General features: G+C 59.6%; 18 protein-coding genes across 18 annotated transcripts; 9 read left to right on the top strand and 9 right to left on the bottom strand.

Annotated features, from left to right (window-relative positions):
• Nucleotides 1-16: 16 nt before the first annotated feature.
• On the bottom strand, nucleotides 17-913 carry OT_ostta08g02160 (Peptidase M50; the record flags this gene model as incomplete). The annotated part of the gene is made up of 1 exon (XM_003080734.1): nucleotides 17-913. The coding sequence occupies one exon, from the start codon at nucleotides 911-913 to the stop codon at nucleotides 17-19; it is 897 nt and encodes a 298-aa protein (XP_003080782.1).
• Nucleotides 914-1,043: 130 nt separating this feature from the next.
• Nucleotides 1,044-2,171, bottom strand: OT_ostta08g02170 (unnamed product; the record flags this gene model as incomplete). The annotated part of the gene is made up of 2 exons (XM_022983578.1): nucleotides 1,044-1,958; nucleotides 2,133-2,171. The coding sequence occupies 2 exons, from the start codon at nucleotides 2,169-2,171 to the stop codon at nucleotides 1,044-1,046; spliced, it is 954 nt and encodes a 317-aa protein (XP_022840982.1).
• A 258-nt stretch (nucleotides 2,172-2,429) lies between these two features.
• OT_ostta08g02180 (P-loop containing nucleoside triphosphate hydrolase) lies at nucleotides 2,430-4,574 on the top strand (the record flags this gene model as incomplete). Its single annotated transcript, XM_022983579.1, has 1 exon — nucleotides 2,430-4,574. One exon carries the CDS (start codon nucleotides 2,430-2,432, stop codon nucleotides 4,572-4,574), a length of 2,145 nt encoding a protein of 714 aa, XP_022840983.1.
• A 187-nt stretch (nucleotides 4,575-4,761) lies between these two features.
• Nucleotides 4,762-5,613, top strand: OT_ostta08g02190 (DNA-binding WRKY; the record flags this gene model as incomplete). The annotated part of the gene is made up of 1 exon (XM_003080737.1): nucleotides 4,762-5,613. The coding sequence occupies one exon, from the start codon at nucleotides 4,762-4,764 to the stop codon at nucleotides 5,611-5,613; it is 852 nt and encodes a 283-aa protein (XP_003080785.1).
• A 66-nt stretch (nucleotides 5,614-5,679) lies between these two features.
• Nucleotides 5,680-6,477, bottom strand: OT_ostta08g02200 (unnamed product; the record flags this gene model as incomplete). Its single annotated transcript, XM_022983580.1, has 1 exon — nucleotides 5,680-6,477. The coding sequence occupies one exon, from the start codon at nucleotides 6,475-6,477 to the stop codon at nucleotides 5,680-5,682; it is 798 nt and encodes a 265-aa protein (XP_022840984.1).
• Nucleotides 6,478-6,735: 258 nt separating this feature from the next.
• On the bottom strand, nucleotides 6,736-7,368 carry OT_ostta08g02210 (Profilin; the record flags this gene model as incomplete). Its single annotated transcript, XM_022983581.1, has 2 exons — nucleotides 6,736-7,137; nucleotides 7,354-7,368. 2 exons carry the CDS (start codon nucleotides 7,366-7,368, stop codon nucleotides 6,736-6,738), a joined length of 417 nt encoding a protein of 138 aa, XP_022840985.1.
• Nucleotides 7,369-7,873: 505 nt separating this feature from the next.
• OT_ostta08g02220 (TRAM/LAG1/CLN8 homology domain) lies at nucleotides 7,874-8,788 on the top strand (the record flags this gene model as incomplete). Its single annotated transcript, XM_003080739.2, has 1 exon — nucleotides 7,874-8,788. One exon carries the CDS (start codon nucleotides 7,874-7,876, stop codon nucleotides 8,786-8,788), a length of 915 nt encoding a protein of 304 aa, XP_003080787.2.
• An 87-nt stretch (nucleotides 8,789-8,875) lies between these two features.
• Nucleotides 8,876-10,262, bottom strand: OT_ostta08g02230 (Cell division protein FtsZ, C-terminal; the record flags this gene model as incomplete). Its single annotated transcript, XM_003080740.2, has 2 exons — nucleotides 8,876-9,880; nucleotides 10,011-10,262. The coding sequence occupies 2 exons, from the start codon at nucleotides 10,260-10,262 to the stop codon at nucleotides 8,876-8,878; spliced, it is 1,257 nt and encodes a 418-aa protein (XP_003080788.2).
• A 254-nt stretch (nucleotides 10,263-10,516) lies between these two features.
• OT_ostta08g02240 (Branched-chain amino acid aminotransferase II) lies at nucleotides 10,517-11,937 on the top strand (the record flags this gene model as incomplete). Its single annotated transcript, XM_003080741.1, has 3 exons — nucleotides 10,517-10,537; nucleotides 10,731-10,805; nucleotides 10,909-11,937. 3 exons carry the CDS (start codon nucleotides 10,517-10,519, stop codon nucleotides 11,935-11,937), a joined length of 1,125 nt encoding a protein of 374 aa, XP_003080789.1.
• A 252-nt stretch (nucleotides 11,938-12,189) lies between these two features.
• On the top strand, nucleotides 12,190-13,140 carry OT_ostta08g02250 (Protein of unknown function DUF3411, plant; the record flags this gene model as incomplete). Its single annotated transcript, XM_022983582.1, has 1 exon — nucleotides 12,190-13,140. One exon carries the CDS (start codon nucleotides 12,190-12,192, stop codon nucleotides 13,138-13,140), a length of 951 nt encoding a protein of 316 aa, XP_022840986.1.
• A 23-nt stretch (nucleotides 13,141-13,163) lies between these two features.
• OT_ostta08g02260 (unnamed product) lies at nucleotides 13,164-14,567 on the bottom strand (the record flags this gene model as incomplete). The annotated part of the gene is made up of 1 exon (XM_022983583.1): nucleotides 13,164-14,567. The coding sequence occupies one exon, from the start codon at nucleotides 14,565-14,567 to the stop codon at nucleotides 13,164-13,166; it is 1,404 nt and encodes a 467-aa protein (XP_022840987.1).
• Nucleotides 14,568-14,655: 88 nt separating this feature from the next.
• Nucleotides 14,656-15,387, top strand: OT_ostta08g02270 (unnamed product; the record flags this gene model as incomplete). Its single annotated transcript, XM_022983584.1, has 1 exon — nucleotides 14,656-15,387. One exon carries the CDS (start codon nucleotides 14,656-14,658, stop codon nucleotides 15,385-15,387), a length of 732 nt encoding a protein of 243 aa, XP_022840988.1.
• A 107-nt stretch (nucleotides 15,388-15,494) lies between these two features.
• OT_ostta08g02280 (Succinate dehydrogenase [ubiquinone] cytochrome b small subunit, CybS) lies at nucleotides 15,495-15,821 on the bottom strand (the record flags this gene model as incomplete). The annotated part of the gene is made up of 1 exon (XM_003080744.1): nucleotides 15,495-15,821. The coding sequence occupies one exon, from the start codon at nucleotides 15,819-15,821 to the stop codon at nucleotides 15,495-15,497; it is 327 nt and encodes a 108-aa protein (XP_003080792.1).
• A 242-nt stretch (nucleotides 15,822-16,063) lies between these two features.
• Nucleotides 16,064-17,233, top strand: OT_ostta08g02290 (Helix-hairpin-helix motif, class 2; the record flags this gene model as incomplete). Its single annotated transcript, XM_003080745.2, has 1 exon — nucleotides 16,064-17,233. The coding sequence occupies one exon, from the start codon at nucleotides 16,064-16,066 to the stop codon at nucleotides 17,231-17,233; it is 1,170 nt and encodes a 389-aa protein (XP_003080793.2).
• A 99-nt stretch (nucleotides 17,234-17,332) lies between these two features.
• OT_ostta08g02295 (hypothetical protein) lies at nucleotides 17,333-17,863 on the top strand (the record flags this gene model as incomplete). The annotated part of the gene is made up of 1 exon (XM_003080746.1): nucleotides 17,333-17,863. The coding sequence occupies one exon, from the start codon at nucleotides 17,333-17,335 to the stop codon at nucleotides 17,861-17,863; it is 531 nt and encodes a 176-aa protein (XP_003080794.1).
• Nucleotides 17,864-17,904: 41 nt separating this feature from the next.
• On the bottom strand, nucleotides 17,905-18,933 carry OT_ostta08g02300 (ABC transporter, conserved site; the record flags this gene model as incomplete). Its single annotated transcript, XM_003080747.1, has 1 exon — nucleotides 17,905-18,933. The coding sequence occupies one exon, from the start codon at nucleotides 18,931-18,933 to the stop codon at nucleotides 17,905-17,907; it is 1,029 nt and encodes a 342-aa protein (XP_003080795.1).
• Nucleotides 18,934-19,133: 200 nt separating this feature from the next.
• OT_ostta08g02310 (unnamed product) lies at nucleotides 19,134-20,642 on the bottom strand (the record flags this gene model as incomplete). The annotated part of the gene is made up of 1 exon (XM_003080748.2): nucleotides 19,134-20,642. One exon carries the CDS (start codon nucleotides 20,640-20,642, stop codon nucleotides 19,134-19,136), a length of 1,509 nt encoding a protein of 502 aa, XP_003080796.2.
• Nucleotides 20,643-21,158: 516 nt separating this feature from the next.
• Nucleotides 21,159-21,746, top strand: OT_ostta08g02320 (unnamed product; the record flags this gene model as incomplete). The annotated part of the gene is made up of 1 exon (XM_022983585.1): nucleotides 21,159-21,746. One exon carries the CDS (start codon nucleotides 21,159-21,161, stop codon nucleotides 21,744-21,746), a length of 588 nt encoding a protein of 195 aa, XP_022840989.1.
• Between the last annotated feature and the right edge of the window lie 159 nt (nucleotides 21,747-21,905).

The raw sequence follows: 21,905 nt of genomic DNA on the forward strand, positions 1-21,905 counted from the left end.
TACAACTCACTCGTAGCTAAACGCCAACGCTCGCCCCGCTTCGCTGCTCGTATTTTGCAAAGCTCGGGTGCTGATGGATTTGCCCCGCGCGCCGCAAAGCGTAGATTTTATACGTCTCCGCCATGGTATAGCCCCCCACGAACACAGGTAATAACTGGACAAGCCAAAATCCATACACGAGTAACGCAGTAGACATGATCATCGACAAACCAATGACGACGATGCTCGCAGCCGAAACGCTTACGCCGCAGATAGCCAGCGTCGATGTCAAGATGCGAGACGCATCCATCGGATAAGCAGGAATCAAAAGATTAAACGCGAACAGATAGACGTTGATCCACAGCGCCTCCCACGCGAGATCCTTGACAAAACCGCTAGTAATCGCGCTGAGCAACAACCAAACGAGACCCATCGGAATGTGCGTGAGCGGTCCCGCCGCGGCCACCCACAAGTCACCCTTCGCGCTGCTCGCATCGAGATTGATGTACGCCAGCCCACCCAGGGGCCAGAGCAAAATGTGTGACACCACTCCACCCACGTTTCTCGTGGCCCAGCAGTGCCCCAACTCGTGCACGAGCACCGTACCGAACAAGACGACGCAATAAAACAAGCTCAGCCCAAAGTGATACAGCCCGTCGAACGACCCCATGGCGATCACGAACGCGACGTAGATTATCAGCAGCGGGGAGATGTGCACGTCGATCCCACTCACGGTGAACGCCTTGGGCGATCTGCTGTACCACGGTTCGTCCGAGGACGAGGTAGCGGACGCGACGAAGGACTGTTCTTGGCGCACCGGTTGACCGATGACTGGGAACGGCACGACGGCGGGACGACTCACTTGGACGTGCGACGGCGCATCTGAGCGCTCGTACGTGTTTATCGGGATCGCATCGCCGGTCGATCGACTCATGGCGACGCTTGGCGACGAACGACGTGAAGTGCCGGAGAGGATGCGGAGAGGCTACAGCTGTCAAATTTTTTCAAGTTCCTAAACGGTAAATCATACGGACGTTGGTATTATACAGACGACAAATACGAGCCTAATACGGACACGCCTTAGGGAGCTTGGTCTTCGCGTTTCGCCCGTTCATGTCAAACTTCTTGTTCGCGCTTCCGCCCATGACCATGAGATCACCTTGGTACTTGCGCAGCGCGCGCTGGGCTCGGCGGTGCACCAAGGAGATTTGAGACGGCATGCTGGGGTAATCTCGCTGCGTCATCCCACCACGACGTCCAGCAGCGTCGCCACTAGCTTGCGCGCCAATGTGCCGAGTGTTGGCGACAACGGAGGCGCGATCGTCGTTCGGGCGATGGCGTTGCTTGTAATAACGGCGGAACTCTCTCGGCCCGATACGCTTTGATTTCCCATCCTTACCGATGATGATAAGCTCAAATCCGTTGTCCGCCAAACGGACGGGTCCGTACGTCAACTCTTCCATCGTAAACGACGATTGTGTGTCCATGTCTTCGTCGCTGCTCTCGGCCTCTTGAGCCGCGCGCTCGATGTTCGCCAACGCCTCCTGCGCCTCGCTCTCGTCCATCTCTTCCCACTCGCCGTCGTACTCGTCCACGTCGTCGTCGTCGTCCATTTCGCTTCGACGTCTAGAAATTTCATCGAGCAACTCCTCCGGAACTTCTTCTCCCCGAGCGATGTACGCGTCCACCTTTGCCAGCGTCTCCTTGTGCGCCTCGGCCCACTTCTCAAAGCGTTGCGCCCTGAGTACGCTCCTCGGAAGCTGATCCTTCCGCTTCAGGTGCCCCGTGCCCGCGACCGCGGTCCCTCCCTCGCTTTGCTTCTTCGTCGCCGCCTCCTGCGCCGCCGCCTGCCGCATCACCCGATCGAACAAATCCTTCCCCACCACCGGCAACCCGGCGACGTTTCGTTTCAAGTTGTACCGGTGCCAATCGCTCTTGTAATGTCGCTTCAGCGCGTCCATGGTGTCGAACACCACCCCCTGCACCGAGTGAACGCGCGCGCATCGACGTCAGTACACCCACCCACCCCCCCGCGTCGTCCACGCGCCCACGGACCGAGTCGGACGCTCGATCCATCGTCTCGCCTCGCGCCACCGCGTCGCTCGCGTCGCTCGCGTCGTTCGCGCGCGTCGTCGTCGTCGTCGTCGACGCACCGGCGCCGTGTGACACGTCAATCCCGCGCCGGTCTCCATCGCCGTCGTCCCGTTCCGCGCGCGCGTCGTCGCGCCGTCGTCCTCGGCGTCGCGGTCGACGCGTCGACGAGTGCCCGCGGCGGCGGCGGCGGCGGGTGCGATGCGATGCTCGGCAGTGTGCGACGACGCGCGCGCACGGCTGAGCGCGAGCGCGCGCGAGAGAGAGGCGCACATCCAAACGCCCAGACCGAGCGCGAGCGCGAGCGCGGACGCGATCGACCGAGGCGGCGACGGAGGCGAGAGCGAGGGACGGGCGCGATGGCGAAGAAACAGCGCGAGGCGAAGGGAAGCGCCGCGGGCGCGGGCGCGGGCGCGTCCTCGGGAAGTAAACCGAGGCACTCGATGAGCACGACGGGACGGACGAACGCGATGAAACCGAACGAGCGCTCGGCGGCGACGGTGCGGCGGTTGGCCATGTATAAGCAACGCGCGGTGAGAGATAAAAAGGGAAAAATTCTCAAGCAAGACTTGCAGAGTAAGGAACTGCCGTCGACGCGGATCATCCCGGACAGGCGATGGTTCGGGAACACGCGGGTGATTGGTCAAAAGCAGCTGGAGGAGTTTCGGGAGGAGATGGCGACGAAGAGCCGGGATGGGTACACGGTGCTCATCAAACAGAAGAACCTGCCGCTGTCGCTACTGAAGGACGAGGAGCGAGGTCGGGCGAGGCGAGTGAATTTATTGAGTCAGAGCTCGTTTGCGGAGACGTTCGGGGCGAATAAGAAGAGGAAGAAGCCCAAGCTCGCGCTCGATAACCTCGAGGCGATGGCGAGCAAGGCGTCGAAGATGGGAGACATTTACTCGGAGGGCGTGGAGACTGGAGCCATCACCGACAGAGATTTGGTGCGCGAGGATGACGGTGTCCGTGCGGAGGCCAAGCAGGCGATGTTCGAGAAGGGACAGTCGAAGCGCATTTGGGGGGAACTGTACAAGGTTGTGGATTCGTCCGACGTCATCATTCAGGTGCTGGACGTCCGCGATCCCATGGGAACGAGATGCTATCATCTTGAGCAGCACCTAAAGAAGGACGCAATGAAGAGGCACAAGCACATGATTCTGCTCCTCAATAAGGTCGACTTGGTTCCCGCTTGGGTAACGAAGCGTTGGCTTCACACTTTGTCTCGCGAGTTCCCCACAATCGCGTTCCACGCGTCGGTGAGTAATCCGTTTGGGAAGGGAGCGGTGCTTTCTCTCCTTCGCCAGTTTAGCCGCCTACGAATGGACAAGCAGAACGTCTCCGTCGGTTTCGTGGGATATCCAAACGTCGGCAAGTCCTCGGTCATCAACGCACTTCGTCAAAAGCGAGTGTGCGTCGCCGCACCGATCCCGGGGGAGACGAAGGTGTGGCAATACGTCAACCTTACAAAGAGAATTTTTCTCATCGATTGTCCGGGCGTTGTTTACCAAGACACCCAGGACACTGACACGGACGCCGTGCTGAAGGGCGTGGTTCGTATCTCTAATCTCGAAGACGCCGCGGAACACATACCAGACGTCGTGGCGCGCGTAAAGGCTGAGTACCTGAGACGCGCATACAAGGTGCCGAGTTGGACCGATCCAGAGGACTTCCTTCGTCAAGTCGCCCGGATGAGTGGTAAACTGCTGAAGGGCGGCGATGAAGACATCAACTCGGTGGCCAAGAGTATTTTGCAAGACTGGCAGCGCGGTCGCATCCCTTGGTTCACGCCCCCGCCGTCTCTTCCAGATGGACCGTCACAAACGATCGTAAATGTGGGAGAAAACGCTTCCACCATTGAAAAGGAAGCGGCGCAAGGTTTTGCCTCCGCCGCCGCGGAAGTGACGATGAAGCAAGTGCATCGACGCATGCCGCAATCGCACGGGTTGTTTGACGACGAAGACAGGCACGACCAGGAGTACGCAACGGAGGATGAAGACGAGCCCGCGTCTGAGGACGAAGGCGATGAAGACGACGGCGACGAAGACGGAAAGGGCACGAAGCGCAGGCGCGGCGATAAATCGGACGATGAAGAATTCGAAGATGAAGACGAGGAGGAGGAGCGCGCCGCGCCGCACGGAGAAGTATCAGAGAGCGAGGAAGTTGACATTCACGAGGAAGGAGCGGACGGCAATGTCGACGCCGAGACGCTCAAAAAGTTTGCGTCGGACGACGAAGACGACGGTGCCTCCGACGAAGACGATAGCGACAGCGATAGCGATGGTTACGGCCCGGGAGGTCTCTCCTTCGATCAAGTTCTAGCCGAGATGAAGGGTGAGGTGACTGAAAAACCGTCGGGCGTCACCGGCGCGAAGAAGAAGCGACCCGCGAGCAAAAAGAGCGCCGACACCTTCGGTGCCTCCGGATCGGGTCCGCGGAAGAAGGAGAAGACCATAACGTTCTCAACAACCGCGACGGCAACGAAGAAGAAGAAGCCGCGTCGTTAACTTTTCGTTGTAATTTTCCACATGGTACCCGTAGACAAGAATGAACTAAATCCGTGGTTGCCGAAATAAGTAACGCACGCCCGTTCGTCTTCCTCGTTTTCAACGCCTTTCGTCGCTTCACTGATCGACGCGCACTGTGGTGCGCGCGTCGTGAAAATACATCAGCCTTCGAGCGCATATTTCTCCAATGTCAATCGAAGCCCACGACGACGACGTCGCGCATAACGTGCGCCCGGACGAAGGCGTTGATGAAAACGATGGATTCAGGTGGAGAAAGTACGGGTGCAAGCTCATCGCTGGGAACATGGTCCCGCACCCGACGGAGAGATCGTACTACAGGTGCAAACACTTCGGATGCCCGGCGAGGAAGCGAGTCGAGGTCGAAAAGGTCACGGGGGCGACGCGGACGGTTTATGAGTTCGAGCACACGTGCAGGGACGGAGAACGCGCGCGCGAAGATAAAAGTGGAACAGAGGCGGGCAGGGAACCGGAAACGGATGCGGATCGCGTGCCGCTGAAGAAGCGGCCGGTGGCGCAGATCGCGGCCGAGAACGATAAGATGCTTCACGCGGCGAAGAAGGTGAAGGGCGTTAGTAAGCCGGTGAAGGGTAAGAGAGGACGACCACCAAGGTTGCCGAATCAGTCTGCTCTCGCAGCGGCGGCGAGCATGTCGCAACTGCGACGAGGTTTAGAAGCTAAGACAGGGTCTGATTCGAGATCGCTCGTACAAACAATACCGGAAGGGATGCGAAGCATCAAACTCTTCGCACGCATACTCTCACCGAATGGCGAGACAACGACTCTGAAGCCGGTTCGCATGATGGTCTCGTCGCAAGCCGAGGTGGAAAAATTGCGCGCGCAGAACGCTCTTCTTCATGCCGAGTTGGAGACTGAACGGGCGCGCGTTTTGGCGACAGAGACAACTTTGAAGTTGATGCGTGCGCACGTTGGTTGTCAGCAACTCAAAGCGCGCCTCAAGCAGTTCGGCGTCAGAAAGGAACCCGGCGCTGAGAGTGGCACGTTGCTCGCGCCGGCTTGAGAGTGAGGGATACGAGTGCGAGTGTTCAAAATAGCGCGTTACTTCGTTTTAATGCACAATCAAAATCTAACGAGGCTGTTGCATCTCGGCGGCGTCTCCGATGAGCGGCAACTTGATTTCCTTGCCGGCGGTGGAACCCACGGCGCCGACGACACAGCAAATATATGTGAACAAGAAGACGCTGTTAAAGAAGATGATCTCCGCCTGCAGACCGGCTCCGCCCGTGGGGCCCGAGCCATCGATCCCTTGGAACGTGCGCGTGAGTAAATCTGGGATGATGAGGATGATGTCCAGTAGGACCGCCTGTTGCGCGTTGAAACGTACGAATCGCTTCATGTTTTGGTTTTGCACGACGCCCAGGTAAGTGCCGAAAAACACGGCGATCTGCAAAAATCCAAGCTTAAACCACAACCCGATAATCGGACTGATGGGCAAGAGCGCTAATCCGAACACCGGGAACTGCAAGAGCAAAAATTTTGAATACTTGAGCGAATCGAGCAGCGGCAGCATGTACACCAGCGCCGCGATGGCGCGCTCGCTGAAATCGTACTCCTCCTCCGGATTCACCAGCTTTTTCGGCTTCTTATCACCACTAAACATCCCCATGGGTTTACCCATCTTCTCTCGCGCGATCCTTCGTTGCGCCGCGGCCAAATCCGCGGCCACGCGCGCGCCCTCCGCCTTTGCCTCGGCGTCCGCCGCCCGTGCCCTCGTCGGCGTCTCCCTCGTCTCCTCTCGCGGCGTTCGCTCGAACTCCCCCAAGAGTTTATCCAGATTTGTCAGCGTGTCATCCCTCTCGCCCTCCGACCGATCGGACGCGAACGTCGCGCACGACGAACGTCGTCGTTCGATCGTCACGCCCATCGTCCGTCCGCGCCCTCGCGCCCGTGTCGACGTTTCCGCTCTCATCCGTGGTCCGTCGACGCGCTTCGCGCGCGCGCGCGAGGGTGGTCCCCGCGCGTGCATCGCGGTCGTCGTCGTCCGCATCTCGCGCGCGGTCGTCGCGCGATGACGTCGCGCGCGCGAGGACGATGAGACGGGGAAAGTCCACGTCGATGCGTGACGTCGTGCAGATTTTATTTCACTCGAGCGGTTGAGGAGTCGCGCGAGCGAAGTCGTCGCTCACATTCCTTGCGATGAGAGGTAGTCCCCAAATTGCTCGACGTGCGCGCTCACCTGCCGCGTCTCGAGATTATCGCCGTGAATGCCGATCACGAACGCGGTCTTGGTCTTGACGACGACGACGCCGTGCTCGCTCCCGCGCTTGCCTCGAACGACGCCGTCTTCGTCGCCGCCGTTGAGAAAGACGTATCGCGAACCACCGATGACTATCCCCTCGCTCGCTCGATCGATCGGATTCGCAAAGAGCGCCATCAAAGCCGTCGCCTCCTCGGCGTTGAACCCGGGAAAGTGTTCGGATTGTCCCCAGACGTTTCCCGCGTGGTCGGCGATGCAGCACGCGCTCAGGGCGCCCGCCGCGGTTCCGTCCGGAGCCGCCACCACGCGCAGCGAATCGATCATGGCCTGCGCGCGCGTGAAACGGATCAAACGCACACTGTCAGTACGCACGCGTCGTCGTCGTCGTCGTCATCGCTCTTCCCAACCCGTCGCCTCGTTCGCGCGCGCGTCCCGTCGCGCCGCGGCTCGCTCCGCGCGCGCGTCGCGCGATCGCGCGTCGTCGTCGTCGTCATCGCGTCGTCGCCTCGCATCGCGCGCGATCAAGGACCACCACCGACGTACATCCCAGCTCGACATGACGCCGTCCGTTCGCTCCGCGTCCCGTCCACGCCCGCGCCCGGCGCCCGGGAGTGCGCCAATGCGCCCACGCCCGTCCTCGGGACGCCCGACGGTCAAGGGCGTGGCCGAATCACCAATTCGTGTGGGCGAACAGTCTACGTGTCGGTACACGTCCTCGGCAACGACACTCTCTCGACGCACACCGCGCGCGCGCGTCGACGGTCGCCTCGAGCGGCGACGTCCGGTCGACGCGCACCGTGCGCGTCGCCGCGACGTCGTCGCGCGCGCGTCTGCGCGCGCGCGACGCGTCGTCGTCCGCCGACGGGACGTTGTTTCTAAACCCTATATCTAAACCCTAGTACCTCGAGTCCATCGACGGTCGGAGACGCCATCATCGGTCGACGCCAGAGGACGATCGGGACCGAGGCTCGCGATCGCGATCGAGACGTGAACGGACGCGTCGGCGCTCGCGCGGGCGTCGAAGGAGTCGTCCGGTCGATCGACGCAAACGGGGGCGAGGCGGATGACGGACGCGCCGTCGCTCGCCCATTCGTTGGGGCGAGTCGCGCTCGGGGTGTTCATCTGGGAGGCGATGTTTCGAGGAGCGAAGAAGGCGTTCGCGGATGGGTTACCGGAGCGAGACGCGAAGGAAAGGGCGTATAAGAAGGCGTTGGCGTCGTACGCGGTGTCGTTCGTGCACGCGATCTTCTTAGCGTGGGCGGGATGGGTCATTGTGTTCAAACTGCGGAACGCGTCGGAAGCCGAGCGGTTATCGCTGTATGCGAACGACGACGAGAGGTTCGTGGGGTTCGTCGAGGTGGTGACGATCGCATTTTTTAGTTATGTTTTGTACGATTTGTTTCACGTCGTGGAGCAGTACCCGAATCTGGGGGGTGTGGACATGCTGGCGCACCACGCGGCTTTTGCCACGGCTTCTTTCCTGGCGTACGCATACGGGGCGTACCCGTACATGTTAGGGTGGTTGTGCACGTGCGAGACGTCGACGCCGATCTTAAACGTGCGATTTTTTGTGAAGTCGTGGCGGGAGATGGATTACACGCTACCATACATCTCGTACATTGCGGAGAAGCTCGGGATGAAGACGCGAGGCGCTGTCGCCGGGAACTGGCTCGAGTACTATGTGAGCGTCGCCTTCTTTTGTGTCTTTGTGGCGGTCCGATTGGTGGGTTACGGCGGCGCGTTCATTGCGCTGAACTTTGACTTGAGGTCAACGGAGGATAACTTCCTCCCGTACTCCGTCCGGGCGACGCTGTACACACTCGTGCTCATGGGACTGTTGCTAAATGTGGTGTGGTCATATAAAATCAACGGCATGGTTCGTCACTTCCGGCGCAAGGTGCTCAAACAGCGAGACGAGGGCGAGGCTCCAATCAGTGACAGCGAAGAAGATCCGGGTGCGACACAAAAGCTTAGCTGAAATGTAGAAGGATCGCGAAATAGACTATTCACTCAAATGCACACTGTAAATCCGAAATATTGTCAAATTGTCCCATTACACGGTCGCTTAGCGTCGGAAGCTACCGAGGAATCCCCCACCACGGCGGCTTTCAGAGCGGTTCCACGGAAGTGCGGACTCGCTCCTCGCGAGTTGCGGTTCTTCTTGTTTCTGTTCCGGTGCGGGTGCTCGTCGCGAGGGTGACTCACGGAACTTACCACCCGGTCCTGCTGGTTGGAAACCAGTCGCAACAATTGTCACCGCGATCTCGCCTCGGTGCTTTTCGTCCACCACGGAACCGAAGATAACGTTCGCGTTGGGGTCGGCGAGCGAAGTCACGACTTCGGAGACCGCGTTGACCTCCATGAGAGTCATATCCGGACCACCAGTGATGTTGAACACGATGCCCATCGCGCGATCGATGGAGTGTTCCACGAGCGGCGCACTCATGGCGGCTCGCGCCGCCTCCTCGGCGCGGTTCTTCCCGCTAGCCACGCCAACACCGAGCATGGCGGTACCACTGTCCTTCATCACCGTCCGAACGTCGGCGAAATCGACGTTCACGAGACCAGGGATGGTAATAATATCGGAGATACCTTGGACGCCTTGACGCAAGACGTCGTCCGCAAGCAAAAACGCCTCTTGCAGCGGTGTACCCTCCTCGACGACGTCGAGCAAACGGTCGTTCGGGATGACGATCAACGTGTCAACGTTCGCTCGCAACGCCTCGATCGCCTCCGTGGCTTGCTGGATACGTCGGCGTCCTTCGAAAGAGAACGGGTACGTCACGACGCCAACGGTGAGGATGCCCTTCGCCTTGGACAGCTTCGCGACGACTGGGGCAGATCCGCTCCCGGTGCCGCCGCCCATACCCGCGGTGATGAACACGAGATCACTTCCCGACACGGCTTGCTCGAGCGCGTCCCTGCTTTCGTTCGCCGCGATCTCTCCGAGTTCCGGGTTCCCGCCGGCGCCCAATCCTCGCGTCACCTGTTCACCGATTTGAAGCTTATTCGGCGCAAGCGAGTTCACGAGCGCTTGAGAATCGGTGTTAACGGTCCAGAATTCGACGCCCTGCGCGATCAACGATCAACGCATCTTTGTCAGTATCGAGATCGCTCGTTCACGTTTCCCGTCGTATTCCGCGACGCGCTCGCGAGCGTCAGGCGCGTTCAAACGCGCTCTTGCTCGCTCATCCACGCACCTGAAGTCCACCCGAGATCATCCGGTTCACCGCGTTGCTACCGCCACCACCGCATCCAAGCACCTTAATCTTTGCGTTCGCGCGCGCGACGACGCTCTCGCGTCTTCCCTCCGTCGTCGTCGCACTCGGTCGTCCGCTCATCCGTCCCGGTCGTCCGCGTCCTCGTTCTCTTCCGACGTCTTCGTGACGCTTCACGCGCGCATCGGACGCCGACGCGCGCGTCACAGCCATCGACGCGTGCATCATCGCCATCGACGCGCGATCGACGCGACGTCGAGTGCGGCGTCGCGCGCGAGCGGTCGAACAAATGCGCGACGCGCTCGAGACGACGCGCGCGCGGTGCCACTGGTGACGCTGGAGACTCCTTGACGGGTTATGACTCGTCAGCGTCGTCGTTGATTTCCCGCCAAAATCGTGCATCCACCACCGAGACGGGCTCGAGCTCGAGCTCGACCGCACGAGAGGACGCCGAGCGCGCGCGAACGGGGTCGAGAGCTCGAGGCGAGATGACGGTCGCGGGGTTAGACGTGCGTACTGCGCGCGACGCGACGCGACGCAACGACGACGACGACGACGACGACGACGACGACGACGAGACGTTGAGGAGGGAGAGGGAGCGCGACAGAGGGAACAACGTTGAACGGAAGCGAGATAAACGCGATCGAGACGACGTCGACGACGCGGGAGACTGACGAGGACGTGTGCGACGATGATTCATAGAGCTCGCGATTACGGGTGAAGATCACGGGGAGATCGTTGCCGCGATGCGCGGACGAAGATCTCGGGTTCGGCACGGTGCGAGAGGCGACGGCGAGCGACGCGCGAACGAGCTCGAACGAGTGAACGCGCGTTCGACGCAAGAGAGTGACTGACGATGGAAATGACGTAAATATCGTAGGTTATTACGGATCATATGTTGAAGGTGGAGTGGTCGGTGGAGCGCGGGTGGAACGCGCCGATGATCATTCCAGCGGGACCAGTGGGTTTGCACCCATTCGCACACGTGTTTCACTACGCCGTGGAGTGCTACGAGGGCATGAAGGCATACGTAGACGCGAACGGAGACGTGCGTCTATTCAGACCGCGCATGAACATGCAGAGATTCCGCACGTCGGCGAAGAGACTATCGCTTCCAGATTTTGATGGAGAGGAACTGCTGAAGTGCATCGAGACCTTGGTGGACATCGACAAGGATTGGATTCCTCGAAAGAGAGGGTTCTCGATGTATCTGCGACCGGTCATATTTTCCACCACCCCGTGGCTCGGCCTGACGCAGTGCGCTGAGGCGATGATTCTCGTCCTGTGTTGCCCGGTTGGACCTTACTTCAAATCTGGCTTCGTGCCAATCAAACTGTCGGTGGACGCCAAGTATATTCGTGCGTGGCCGGGAGGCACTGGGAACGTGAAAGCGGGTGGTAATTACGGTCCGACAGTTATTTCGCAGGCAAATGCCACCGCGGCTGGCGCTTCGCAGTCGCTCTTTGTGTATGACAAGCACGAGTATGTCACCGAGGCGGGAACGATGAACGTCTTCTTTCTCATTCGCAACGAGCGAGGAGTAAAGCAGCTCATCACGCCATCCCTCGAGGACGGTACCATCCTTCCCGGAGTTACACGGCAGAGCGTCATCGAGCTGAGTCAACAGTGGGGCGAGTGTGAGACGATCGAGAGGATGATTCCTTTTGGTGACATCAAGGCGGCGTTTGAGCGCGGCGACGTCCTGGAGATCTTTGGCACGGGCACCGCCGCCGTGATTCAGCCCATCAGCGGCATCGTGTACGAGGGCGTGGAGTACAAGCCAATCACGGAGTTTAACGATAAAGCGCTCCAGGTTCGCTTGACTAATTTTCTGGTCAGCGTCCAATACGGAGACATCGATCATCCGTGGTCGCACGTCGTGCCCAAGTCAACCTGGTCGAAGCGGTAGAGTACGCCTAGTCCCCCTAGAAAAAGAAATTAGCGATCCCTTGTGTGTCATTTGTGTTGTTTTTTTACATCCCACTCCGTCCGTTCTCGCGTCCATCTCGTCGCGTTGCGTCCGTCGCCAGAGCGCGCCAAGGGTCAAATCGAGCTTGGTCGACACTCCGAGAGTCTTCTGGGAACAACGGGACGAGCCTCTTTCGATCTACAGTCTTCACTCTGCGCGCCGCCGACGATTTTTACATCGCTCGTGGACGCGATGGCGACGACGACTTCGCTCCTCGCGCGTCCGCTCTCCATCGCTCCCGCGTATCGCGCGCGTCGTCGCGTGCACGCGGCATCGCGCTCCATCGACCGTTACGACGCGTCGACCAAACAAGTCGTCGTCGCTCGAGCTGGGCCGCGCTCGAGCTCGAGCTCGGAGGTTCGTGCGTCGAAGTATGAGCGCAGTGGCCGAACGCGTTCGATTACGCGCTCGGAGCGGGAAACGGTACGACGACGGGAGAGAACGATCACGCGCGCTTCGTCGAGCGCTGGATTCGCGGGGACGCCACCGAATCGGGCTCCGAACCCGGCGGCGCTCGTGGAGAAGTTCACGTCGGGGATCAAAGACAGACTCGAGAGCGATCCAAACTTTTTGTTCAAGCTGGGCGCGGAGATCGTGATCGACTTTTGCATCACGATGGTGGTGAACCTGTCAGTTCGGGGGAACCCGTCGACGTGGGCACTTGCGGCGACGCTTGCGGTGATGTGTCAGTGTATCACGGCGATAATAAACGACACGCTGCTGGTGTACTTCTTGGCTCCGAGGAAGGGCGAAGTCGGAAAGGCGGAAGAAATCGCGAATGTGTTCGCCAAGGGAGACTACTCACTTGCGCAGCGCTTCGGCTGCTACCTGAAAAAGGGTAAATTTTACGCCACCATCGGTTCCATCTCCATGGTCGTCTCCATGTATTTAGCGTTGGTTTTAGCGGGTAACGCCAGTGGGTTTACACGAGAGGTGTTCTTCCGTTCCATCGCGTGCGGTGCGCTCCACATGGGGATCAGCTCGAACACTCGATACCAGCTCGTGAACGGTATCGAGCGCATGGCTTACGATATCCTTCCCACGAACGTCGCGAAGGCCACCTCAGTGTCCGTGCGCATGGGCAACAACTTCTTAGGAGCGAGACTCTGGATGGTAGTAGCGACGATGACAGGAATTAGTTGACCGCAATACAAGCAAGCTGCTACTCAATCAAACAAGTCAAACGCGTCATTCGAAGCCTTCACGCGTTTGTTTCCCGTTTCGGTACGAAACGTTTCCAGTTCGGTTAAGACTTCTTCTAAAATTGTGCGTTCCGCCTCGACTAATGCGATCGCTAAGCCGACGCGCTTGCTCGAGGTGGAGTCCAACAGTGGCATCTGTGAACAATCGCGATACAACGCCAGTCGGCGTTTGACAGTGTGATCAATGACGTCCACGACTTGCGATGTCATCATGGAAGACGTGCCCGCGTCTTGTGGACTCATTGACTTTGCTACAGTCGTCATCGCCTCCAACGCGTCGGCACGTCTGTTGGTGTGGCGAATTTTCTGAAACATGTCCTCATCGACCACACATGCCCACACGACGGTTATAATATCGTTGGGGATTCCACCATTCCGCACGAACGCAAATGATGCGTCTGGCGCGCACACTCCTGCTTTTCCTATCCATTCAAAGCGTTTGGCTAATTGGCCACCTGATATACCCGTCATTGCCGCCGCCACTCGAATGTTTGTTGTGTTGAGCCGCACCTCATCACCTGGATTGTCCACTTGCGTAAATCCGTACGAGTTCAACAGTTTGGCGTTACCAAGAAATCCGTACGTGTTAAATATCTCATCTCCTTCTCTCACTCCTTCCGTTTTCGTGATTTTGACGCACAACGAGTCGCCCTTCGTCCCAGTGTATGACTCACCGTCGCCGACATTGACGTCGTGTTTGCCAGTTCGATGGTTGAACGCATCCGCTATAGGAACCAGCCCGTTCCTCGACGGCGTCATCGTGAACGCTCGACTACTTACGACCGTTCGAGCGGCATGAAAGTCATCGAAGGAGCACTTAACGCCGTGCTTTTCGAAGACCTTGCTGACCACGCAATCCCACTCTCTCTTCGCCGCCGAAAGCTCGTCACGCATGGACTGTTCAATCTCTGTTCCAGCCAAGAGCTCTCGCTCGGCGTCGTCCCACATCGACACCACGTTCTTCTCGCATCGCGGTAAAACTTTGTCGTACGGCGCAAACGTCGACGCATCTCCCAGATGTCGCTCGACGCACAACGCGCACGCGAGCGCGCACAACCAACTCGCATCCGTCTTCATCCGTGTCAGCGCCTCACCGACGTCTCGCGCCACGTCCGGCATCCCACACGTCTCCGGTGTCAGGCACGCATCGAACGGGATTCGCGCGATCGTCCTCGACGTCGACAGCCCGACCCGCGCGCGCACGCCTCGATTCTCGTCAACCGTGTTCGCTCGCTCGCCGCTCGACGTTGTCGCGAATGTGAACTCCAACGCGTCCTCGTCCACGTCGATCGCGCGCGATCGACACCACGCGAGGAACGCGAGGAAGTTACCGTCCAGTTCCGGCGCGTCGGCCGCGCCCGAGCCCATCGAGCGCGACGACGAGCGGTATCGTCGAGCGCGACGAGCGAAAAAGTGCGCGTCACTGTCGCGCGTGCACCGCACCGCGTCACGCGCGATGGCGTCGCCGGTCGACGCGTACGGACGGCCGATCGCGACGCCGCGAGCGTTCGATGCCACCCCGTACGTGTGTTACGACGAGGACGGCAATCGCGGGCGTCGGGATACCGTGGCGTCGCTGTTCGGATGTTTAGGTGACGTCGCGCCCGCTCGGTTGAAACTCACCAATGGCGTGTTGCGACGAATGAACGTCGGTCTCGAGCGCGCGTCGTGCTTTGGAATCGGGAGCGGGATATGCGCGTCGACGATGTCGACGACGATGCCTCGAGACCTCGAGGGAGCGATCTCGAAAGAGGAGTGGAGAGAGATTTTTGTGGATGGTTTAGCTGACGTGAGTGCGACGACCTTCTCGAGAGGTTCCTGCGCGCCGTCGACGACGTACATATGCGGAATCATGCTCACGGCGCTTATATGCTTACCATACTTTTCTTCGCGGAGTGCGTCCATGTGGAGAACGTACGACCAGGCGCTTAGGGAGTGGACCGAGCGAGCGAACGCTCGGTTGCGTCCGCGAGGCATGCGAGTGAAACCGCAGAGCAACTGTTGGGTGTGGAGAAATCCCGGGGGCGGGGGCAAACAAAGGTACATAGAGTGTTGGATCTCGATCGCTTTGGACGAGGAGGAATCCGCCGAACTCGACGCGGAGCCGCACTTATTCGGGGACATCGCCGATTACTCGTGGTACGGCGGACCGCGAGAGATTGATTTCATCACTCACCCCACATTCTAACTATTCTTCGCGTCATTTTGTATTTCTTTCTCAGTATTTCATCACCATCCTTCGCTTCGCATTAACTACAAGTACACTTCGCCTCAACGTATGATCTATCGCTCGGATTACGCGCGCCACAGCGACTTGGCCGTCCGCGTGATCCCCTCGCCCTGCGCGTTCAGTCTGAACAACCCGATCGCCGTCGCCGCCGTGAGCGCCAACGTCGCCGCGCGCGTCGCTCCTCTCGCACTCTTCGGGACGTAATCGGAGATTATAAAGTTCAACGCGATGTGCGAGTGCACCGGCAGCGCCACGCCGAGCGCGAGGTCGATCGGCGCGCTCCCACCCTCGATCGCCATCGCCGTGGGCGTCAACGCGGCGAGCGCGATGGATGAGCCGTGGTAGATCTTCATCATCGCTCGCCCGCGATCGGCGGCGAGGACGGCGGACATGACGACCGTACGGACGAACGAACGAACGAACGAACGAACGAACGGGCGTCGACGCGGGATGACGAACGCGCGCGGTGCGGTGGACCGGGTCGGTCGGTACGAGCGCTCCACGGGTCTGTGTGTGCGTGCCCACGCGCGCGACGGTCGAGTTTGAAAATTGACAAAAATGTGTCACCGACCGCACCGAGGACCGCGCGGCGACGGTCGAGCGTCCACGGTCGAGGGCGAGGAGAGGAGAGGACATGGGAATCAAAGGTTTGACCGCGTTGCTCTCGGAGAACGCCCCCGGGGCGATGCGAGAGCAAAAATTCACCAGTTATCTCGACCGACGCGTCGCCATCGACGCCTCGATGCACATCTATCAATTCATGATCGCCGTCGGACGCACGGGCGAGCAGACGCTGACGAACGAGGCGGGAGAGGTGACGTCACACTTACAGGGGATGTTGATGCGCACGTCGAGGATGCTCGAGGCGGGGATCAAACCCGTGTACGTGTTCGACGGGAAGCCACCGACGATGAAGGGAGGAGAGCTGGCGAAACGCAAGGACAAGAGGGAGGAAGCCGAAGCGGCGCTCAAAGCGGCGAGAGAGGCGGGTAACCAGGAAGAGGTGGAGAAATTATCCAAGAGAACGGTGCGAGTGAGCAAAGAACAGAGCATGGAGGTCATGAAGCTCGCGCAACTTTTGGGGATTCCCGCGTTTGAGGCGCCGTGCGAAGCCGAGGCGACGTGCGCCGCGATGTGCAAAGCTGGATTGGTCTGGGCCGTGGGCACGGAGGACATGGACACCTTGACGTTCGCCGCGCCGAGAGTGGCAAGAAATTTGATGGCGCCGAAATCCGCCGAGAAACCTGTGCTCGAATTCGACTACGAAAAGACCATCGCCGGACTCGGGCTCACCGCGGACCAGTTCATTGACTTGTGCATCTTGTGCGGATGCGACTATACCGATACCATTCGAGGCGTCGGTCCGAAGACTGCTTTGAAACTCATCAAAGAACATGGCTCGATTGAGAAAATCTTGGAGGCGATTGATACTGAGAAGTATCCCCCTCCGAAGGATTGGGAGTTTGCCGGGGCGCGAGAACTGTTCAAAAATCCCGAAGTGATGGATGTGAGCGGGATCAACCTCTCTTGGAAGGCGCCAGATGAGGAAGGACTCGTCGAATTTTTGGTCAAGGAGAAACAATTCCAGGAGGATCGCGTGAGAGGTGTGTGCGCGAGGATCAGAAAGGCCCGGCAGGGCGCCGCGTCGCAGAACCGTTTGGAAAGCTTCTTCGGACCGCCAAAGATCATTTCCAGCACTATCGGCAAGCGGAAGGTTGAAGAAACCAAGAGCGGTAAGGGCAGCAAGGCTGGATTAAACAAGAAATCCAAGGGTGTGAGCGGTTACAAATCCAAGAAGACTTAGACGATGGTGAAATGATGAAACATTGTTGCTACTTGATAAGGTGCCTGACGCAACGTGCCCGAAGAACACTTCAGTGCTAACCTCACATATTCACGACAAATGCCCTCCGCGCTCGACGTTCGCACCGTGACGATTGCGTCGACGTCGACGTCCTCGATCGATCGATCGTGCTCAGTTCGCTCCGTGTGCGCGCCGGGGCTCGGAAGAGTCGCAGTGACGTCCGCTTTTGCGTTTTTCGTCGCCCTGACGCCCTCCGTCGCCGTCGCCGCACCGCCGCCACCGCCGTATTCGGGCGTCGATCCAGGGCAATCGGCGTTCATCAAGGGCTTGGTAGAGAAGTCCCAGCGCGATAAGGCGGCGCTGGATGAAGAACGGCTTAACAACTTCTACAAGAGGGACTACGCAATAAACAAGCTCCTGGGCGCTGAGGTGTTGGCGGAACCGTGCGATCCGAGAGATCCTGAGTTTGGATGGCAGTGTCGACCAACGCTCCCGCGGCTTCCCCAGGATCGGCTCTCGGAGTTCGACGAACCCGAGAGAGCGAAGACGGGATTCGGGCTCGTTCGTAGCGCAGGAGAGGTGGACGCTGCCGCAGATGCCTTGGTCACTCAAGAGATGGAGATCAAATAGCGCAATAGATTTGCTACAACTATACAAACGATTCAGCAGACTCAATACGTGATCGGTCCGTTTAAGCTGCCCGTCGCAAACTGCCGGACAATCGGCTCGCTCGTTTCATCAAATTCCTGCACCGAGCCCTGCCATGCAACTTTACCCTCATGCAGGAATACGAGCCGATCGACCGATCGTCGAATCGTGCTGTGTTGATGCGTCACCACGATATAACTCGAGACCCCACCGTGCTCGCTACACGAGTCACTCTTACAGTGGAGCGCGCGCATTAAGTCTTCAACCACCGTGCTTGCCACGGGATCCAGCCCGGCCGTCGGTTCGTCGTACATCACCACCTCTTCGACGGCGTTCTCCTCATTTTCATTTTCCTTGATGATAGCGCGCGCCAGCGCTGCGCGCTTCTTCATACCCCCGGAGAGCTGCGCCGGATACTTATCCTCACAGCCTTGCAATCCCACCGCGGCCAGACTCTTTCTCACCGCCTTCTCAATTTTCTTCTTCGGCAGCGAACTGTGCTCGTAGAGTTTAAATCCAACATTTTCACCGACGGTCAACGAATCGAACAGAGCCGCAGACTGAAACACCATCCCAACGTGCAAACCCGGGTTCGCCTCATCGCTCGCGAGCCCGAGGCGCTTCTTTCCTCGAATATACACCTCCCCTTCGTCGGGAATGAGTAAACCCGCCATGATTCGCAAGATCGTAGACTTTCCAGTCCCACTCGGGCCGATGATTCCCACCGCTTCGCCTCTGCGAATCTTAAAGCTCGCACCGTCGAGCACGACCTTGGACCCAAATGCCTTCTTCACCCCTCGGAGCTCGATGAGGACCTCGCTCGGGTCCTCTTCCCCGGAGAAACCCCTTGGAGCGGCTTCGTCGGCGTCCACATCGTGCGACGATCCGTCCACGACGGCTCTTGTCTGACCGACGACGCGTCCGCGCGAAGGGGCGAACGATCGCCTCGGGTGACGTTTACGAGACGACGACGACGACGACGACGACGACGACGACGACGCGCGCGCACACGTTCGCGAGACGGCGGGCGATTGGGCGAGCGTGAGCGACATCGGTGATTGAGCCCTCGACTTTGCGCGTCGCCTCGAAGAGACGTCGACGAGTGTGGGTCGCGACGTGGATTCGAGTGACAACTCTGCAAGAGAGGCGAATAACGCATTGATTCTCCAAAGCGTGTTGTTTTATGACAAACCGTGTAAGAGAACGCCTAGGAGTACTATGATCGATCGAATATTGAGCGTCGTGACGAGCATCACGCCGGAACGACGGCTTGGTCGCCTCGGCAGTTCGTGAAGGAATCCGCCTCCCTGCCGGCCTTCTCAAGAGCCGTCTGCCTTGGAGTTGGCTCGCGGACTTCACTGGTAGCATAACGGTGGTAAAGCAAATTTGCCACCGAACGATCGATGTAGCTATCATCCGGATTGACCTCGGCGTCGTCGGACCTTTCTGCTTGACGGACAGCGGATTGCTTCAGACGAAGTAGGCTGCTTCTGATGTTGTCTCGAGTTTTGCTCGGTATCAGATTCGCAATCTTCCTGAGCATCGATATCACGTCCGCATCATCCTGACGAGGTGACGATGAGGGATATTGCTCATCGTTTGGTTGCGAACGCGATTGCACGACTCTGGGCAAAGCCGTGGAACTTGAGACTTCGTTCAAGCCGTGCGCAGGCGTACCCCGTCGCGCCTGGTTCTGCTGCTCTGCTAAAAACAGTGAGCCCGGTAGAAGCTTTTCAGACATTGAATGTTCCGGTTTCGGCTTCAACTTCTTCTTGTCTCCCGAGTGATCATCGCCGAACGTTATAGTTGCAGTTGAAGTCTTTGACCGGATTTGCGTTCGCTTCGATGCGCCAACGTTGGAGGTGGCCTGCGCGGATTTCTGCAATGTGCCGTGAGCTCCTTTTGACCGCTCGCTCGTACCTCTACCAGATGTAGGCTTTCTTATTGTGTTCGACGCGTTTTTGCCCTCACCCCACGCCTCTTCAACCTCTTTTTTGACGGATCCAAGCAAGTCTGGATCCAAGAGCGATGTGCTTGTGCGCAACTCATACTCGGGACCAAACGACATCCTGTACTCGTTCTGGTGCCCCACAAAATTCATTGCAGTATATGGAACAGATCCTCTTCCTTGCATGTACTGCGATGTCGATGTGTTCGTAAGGTGATCCGACACTCGCTCGTAGAGTTGTGTGTCTTCCCAATCATCAAACACAGCCGGAACCACCGGCGGCAGCTGTCTCGTCGTCGAGGGCATTAAATCCACGGGAGAACCCGGTGCTAAAGGTGAGAATGAAAATGACGCCATTTTGGGAGGAGCGAACGGATTGAGCAAAGTCAGATCCGGCTCGAACACATCCTCAGAGTCTCGAGTGGCGAGCTCGCCTAAATCCGCCGTGTGCGCGTTCCCGAGGAAAGCCTCGAGCTCCATCTTTGCCTCCATGGAATCGTACCAGAGGGTCGACGCAATATCTTTCTTCGACCCACTCATCGCGCGTTGCCAGTTCCCGTTCGCATCACCCGGACTCGCGGCTGGCTTCCTCGTCAACACCGTCGCGTTTTGTGTTGCCCCCATCGTCTTCGGCCCAGCGCCCCCGCGTCCACCGATGCTCGCTGTCTTCTGTCGCTTATCACGTCCGTTCCCGTCCGTTCCCGTCCCCGTCGCTCTCGCCCTCTTCGTCGTCGTGGGAGACGCCTTCGTCCGTCGGCTCGTCGACGTCCCGGCGCCCTCGCCCGCCCGCGCGTCCCTCTCCGTCGACTCCATCCCGATCCTCCGCCCTCCGCGCTCGGCGCTCGCGCGCGTCGTCACTCCACCTCGCGTTCCTCTCCCCCGCGCCCGGACGAAATCGTCCACCGTTCCCACCACCGCGTTCGGCGCGTAATCAATCAATCACCGCGTTCGATGGCAAAATCCGCCCACGGGCGTCTCGATCGTCGCCCCCCTCGACCCCGTTCGCTCGCCCGCGCCGATCGCGTCGTTCGTGAACACCCGTCGCCCTCCCTCGCGCCGTGGTCTCGCGTCGCGTCGCGCGGTCGTGCGCACCACCGCGCGACGCGTCCGTGGATGCGTCGAAATCGAATCACCCGTCGACGCGACGCGAGGTGGAGATATTTTCATCCTCGGCACTTTTTTCATTCACCCGCGGTGCGCGGTGCGGTCCCGTCGCGACGGTTCGCCTTCCGTGTCCCGGGCGTTTCGTCCACGACGTGACGGCGACGACGGCGCGCGCGCCGAGACGGCGACGAGGACGGGGCGACGGGACGACGGGGAGACGGGACGATGGCGCGCGCGACGGGCGGGGGGACGTCGACGCGGCGAGGGCGACGGGGCGGCGGACGCGCGGGCGCGCGGACGCGCGCGATCGTCGGCGCGACGGGCGCGATGAGCGCCATCGGTGCCATCGTCCACGGGGCGGTGGTGGACATGGATTTACGCACGAGAGAATTGCGCGCGCGGTGGCGGGACGCGTTGGAGGGGGTGGACACCGCGGTGTACGTCGTCGCGAAGGACGCGCGCGAGAGAGACGCGGCGAGACGGGCGGCGCGCGTCGTCGATCACGAGATCGAGCTCGAGCGCCAGGGCGCGATCGTCCCGAGAAACGCGCTCTTGATCGCGATCGCGGACCCGTCCTCGCTCGGTGCGCGCGGGTCTCGAGCGTTCGATGATTTCTTCGCCCCGACGGCGCGCCTCGCCTCGGCGTCCGCGCGCCTCTCGGAAACCCTCGACGACGCCTCCGTCGTCGTCGTGCACCACGACCTCGCGAACGATCGACGATCCATCGCTCGCGTTCCCTGTCCCTCGCGCGCGTGCGAGTCGGACGTCGCGCGCGTCCTTCGTCGTCCCGGGTCCGTCGACGCCTCGGCGTGACCCGTGTGGGGTGCCATGTCGAGTCATAACTCAAGAACACGGGGTCACTCCACCATCTTGGGTAAACACAAACCTGGTAGGACGTGATGAAAGTAAATCACCCGAGCGCGCACATTCTTCGTGCAAAACGTTGTCGTGATTCGCTCGCCCGGTCACCAC

The sequence above is a fragment of the Ostreococcus tauri genome (assembly GCF_000214015.3).
Source record: "Ostreococcus tauri WGS project CAID00000000 data, contig chromosome 08, whole genome shotgun sequence".
Taxonomy (NCBI): Eukaryota; Viridiplantae; Chlorophyta; class Mamiellophyceae; order Mamiellales; family Bathycoccaceae; genus Ostreococcus; species Ostreococcus tauri.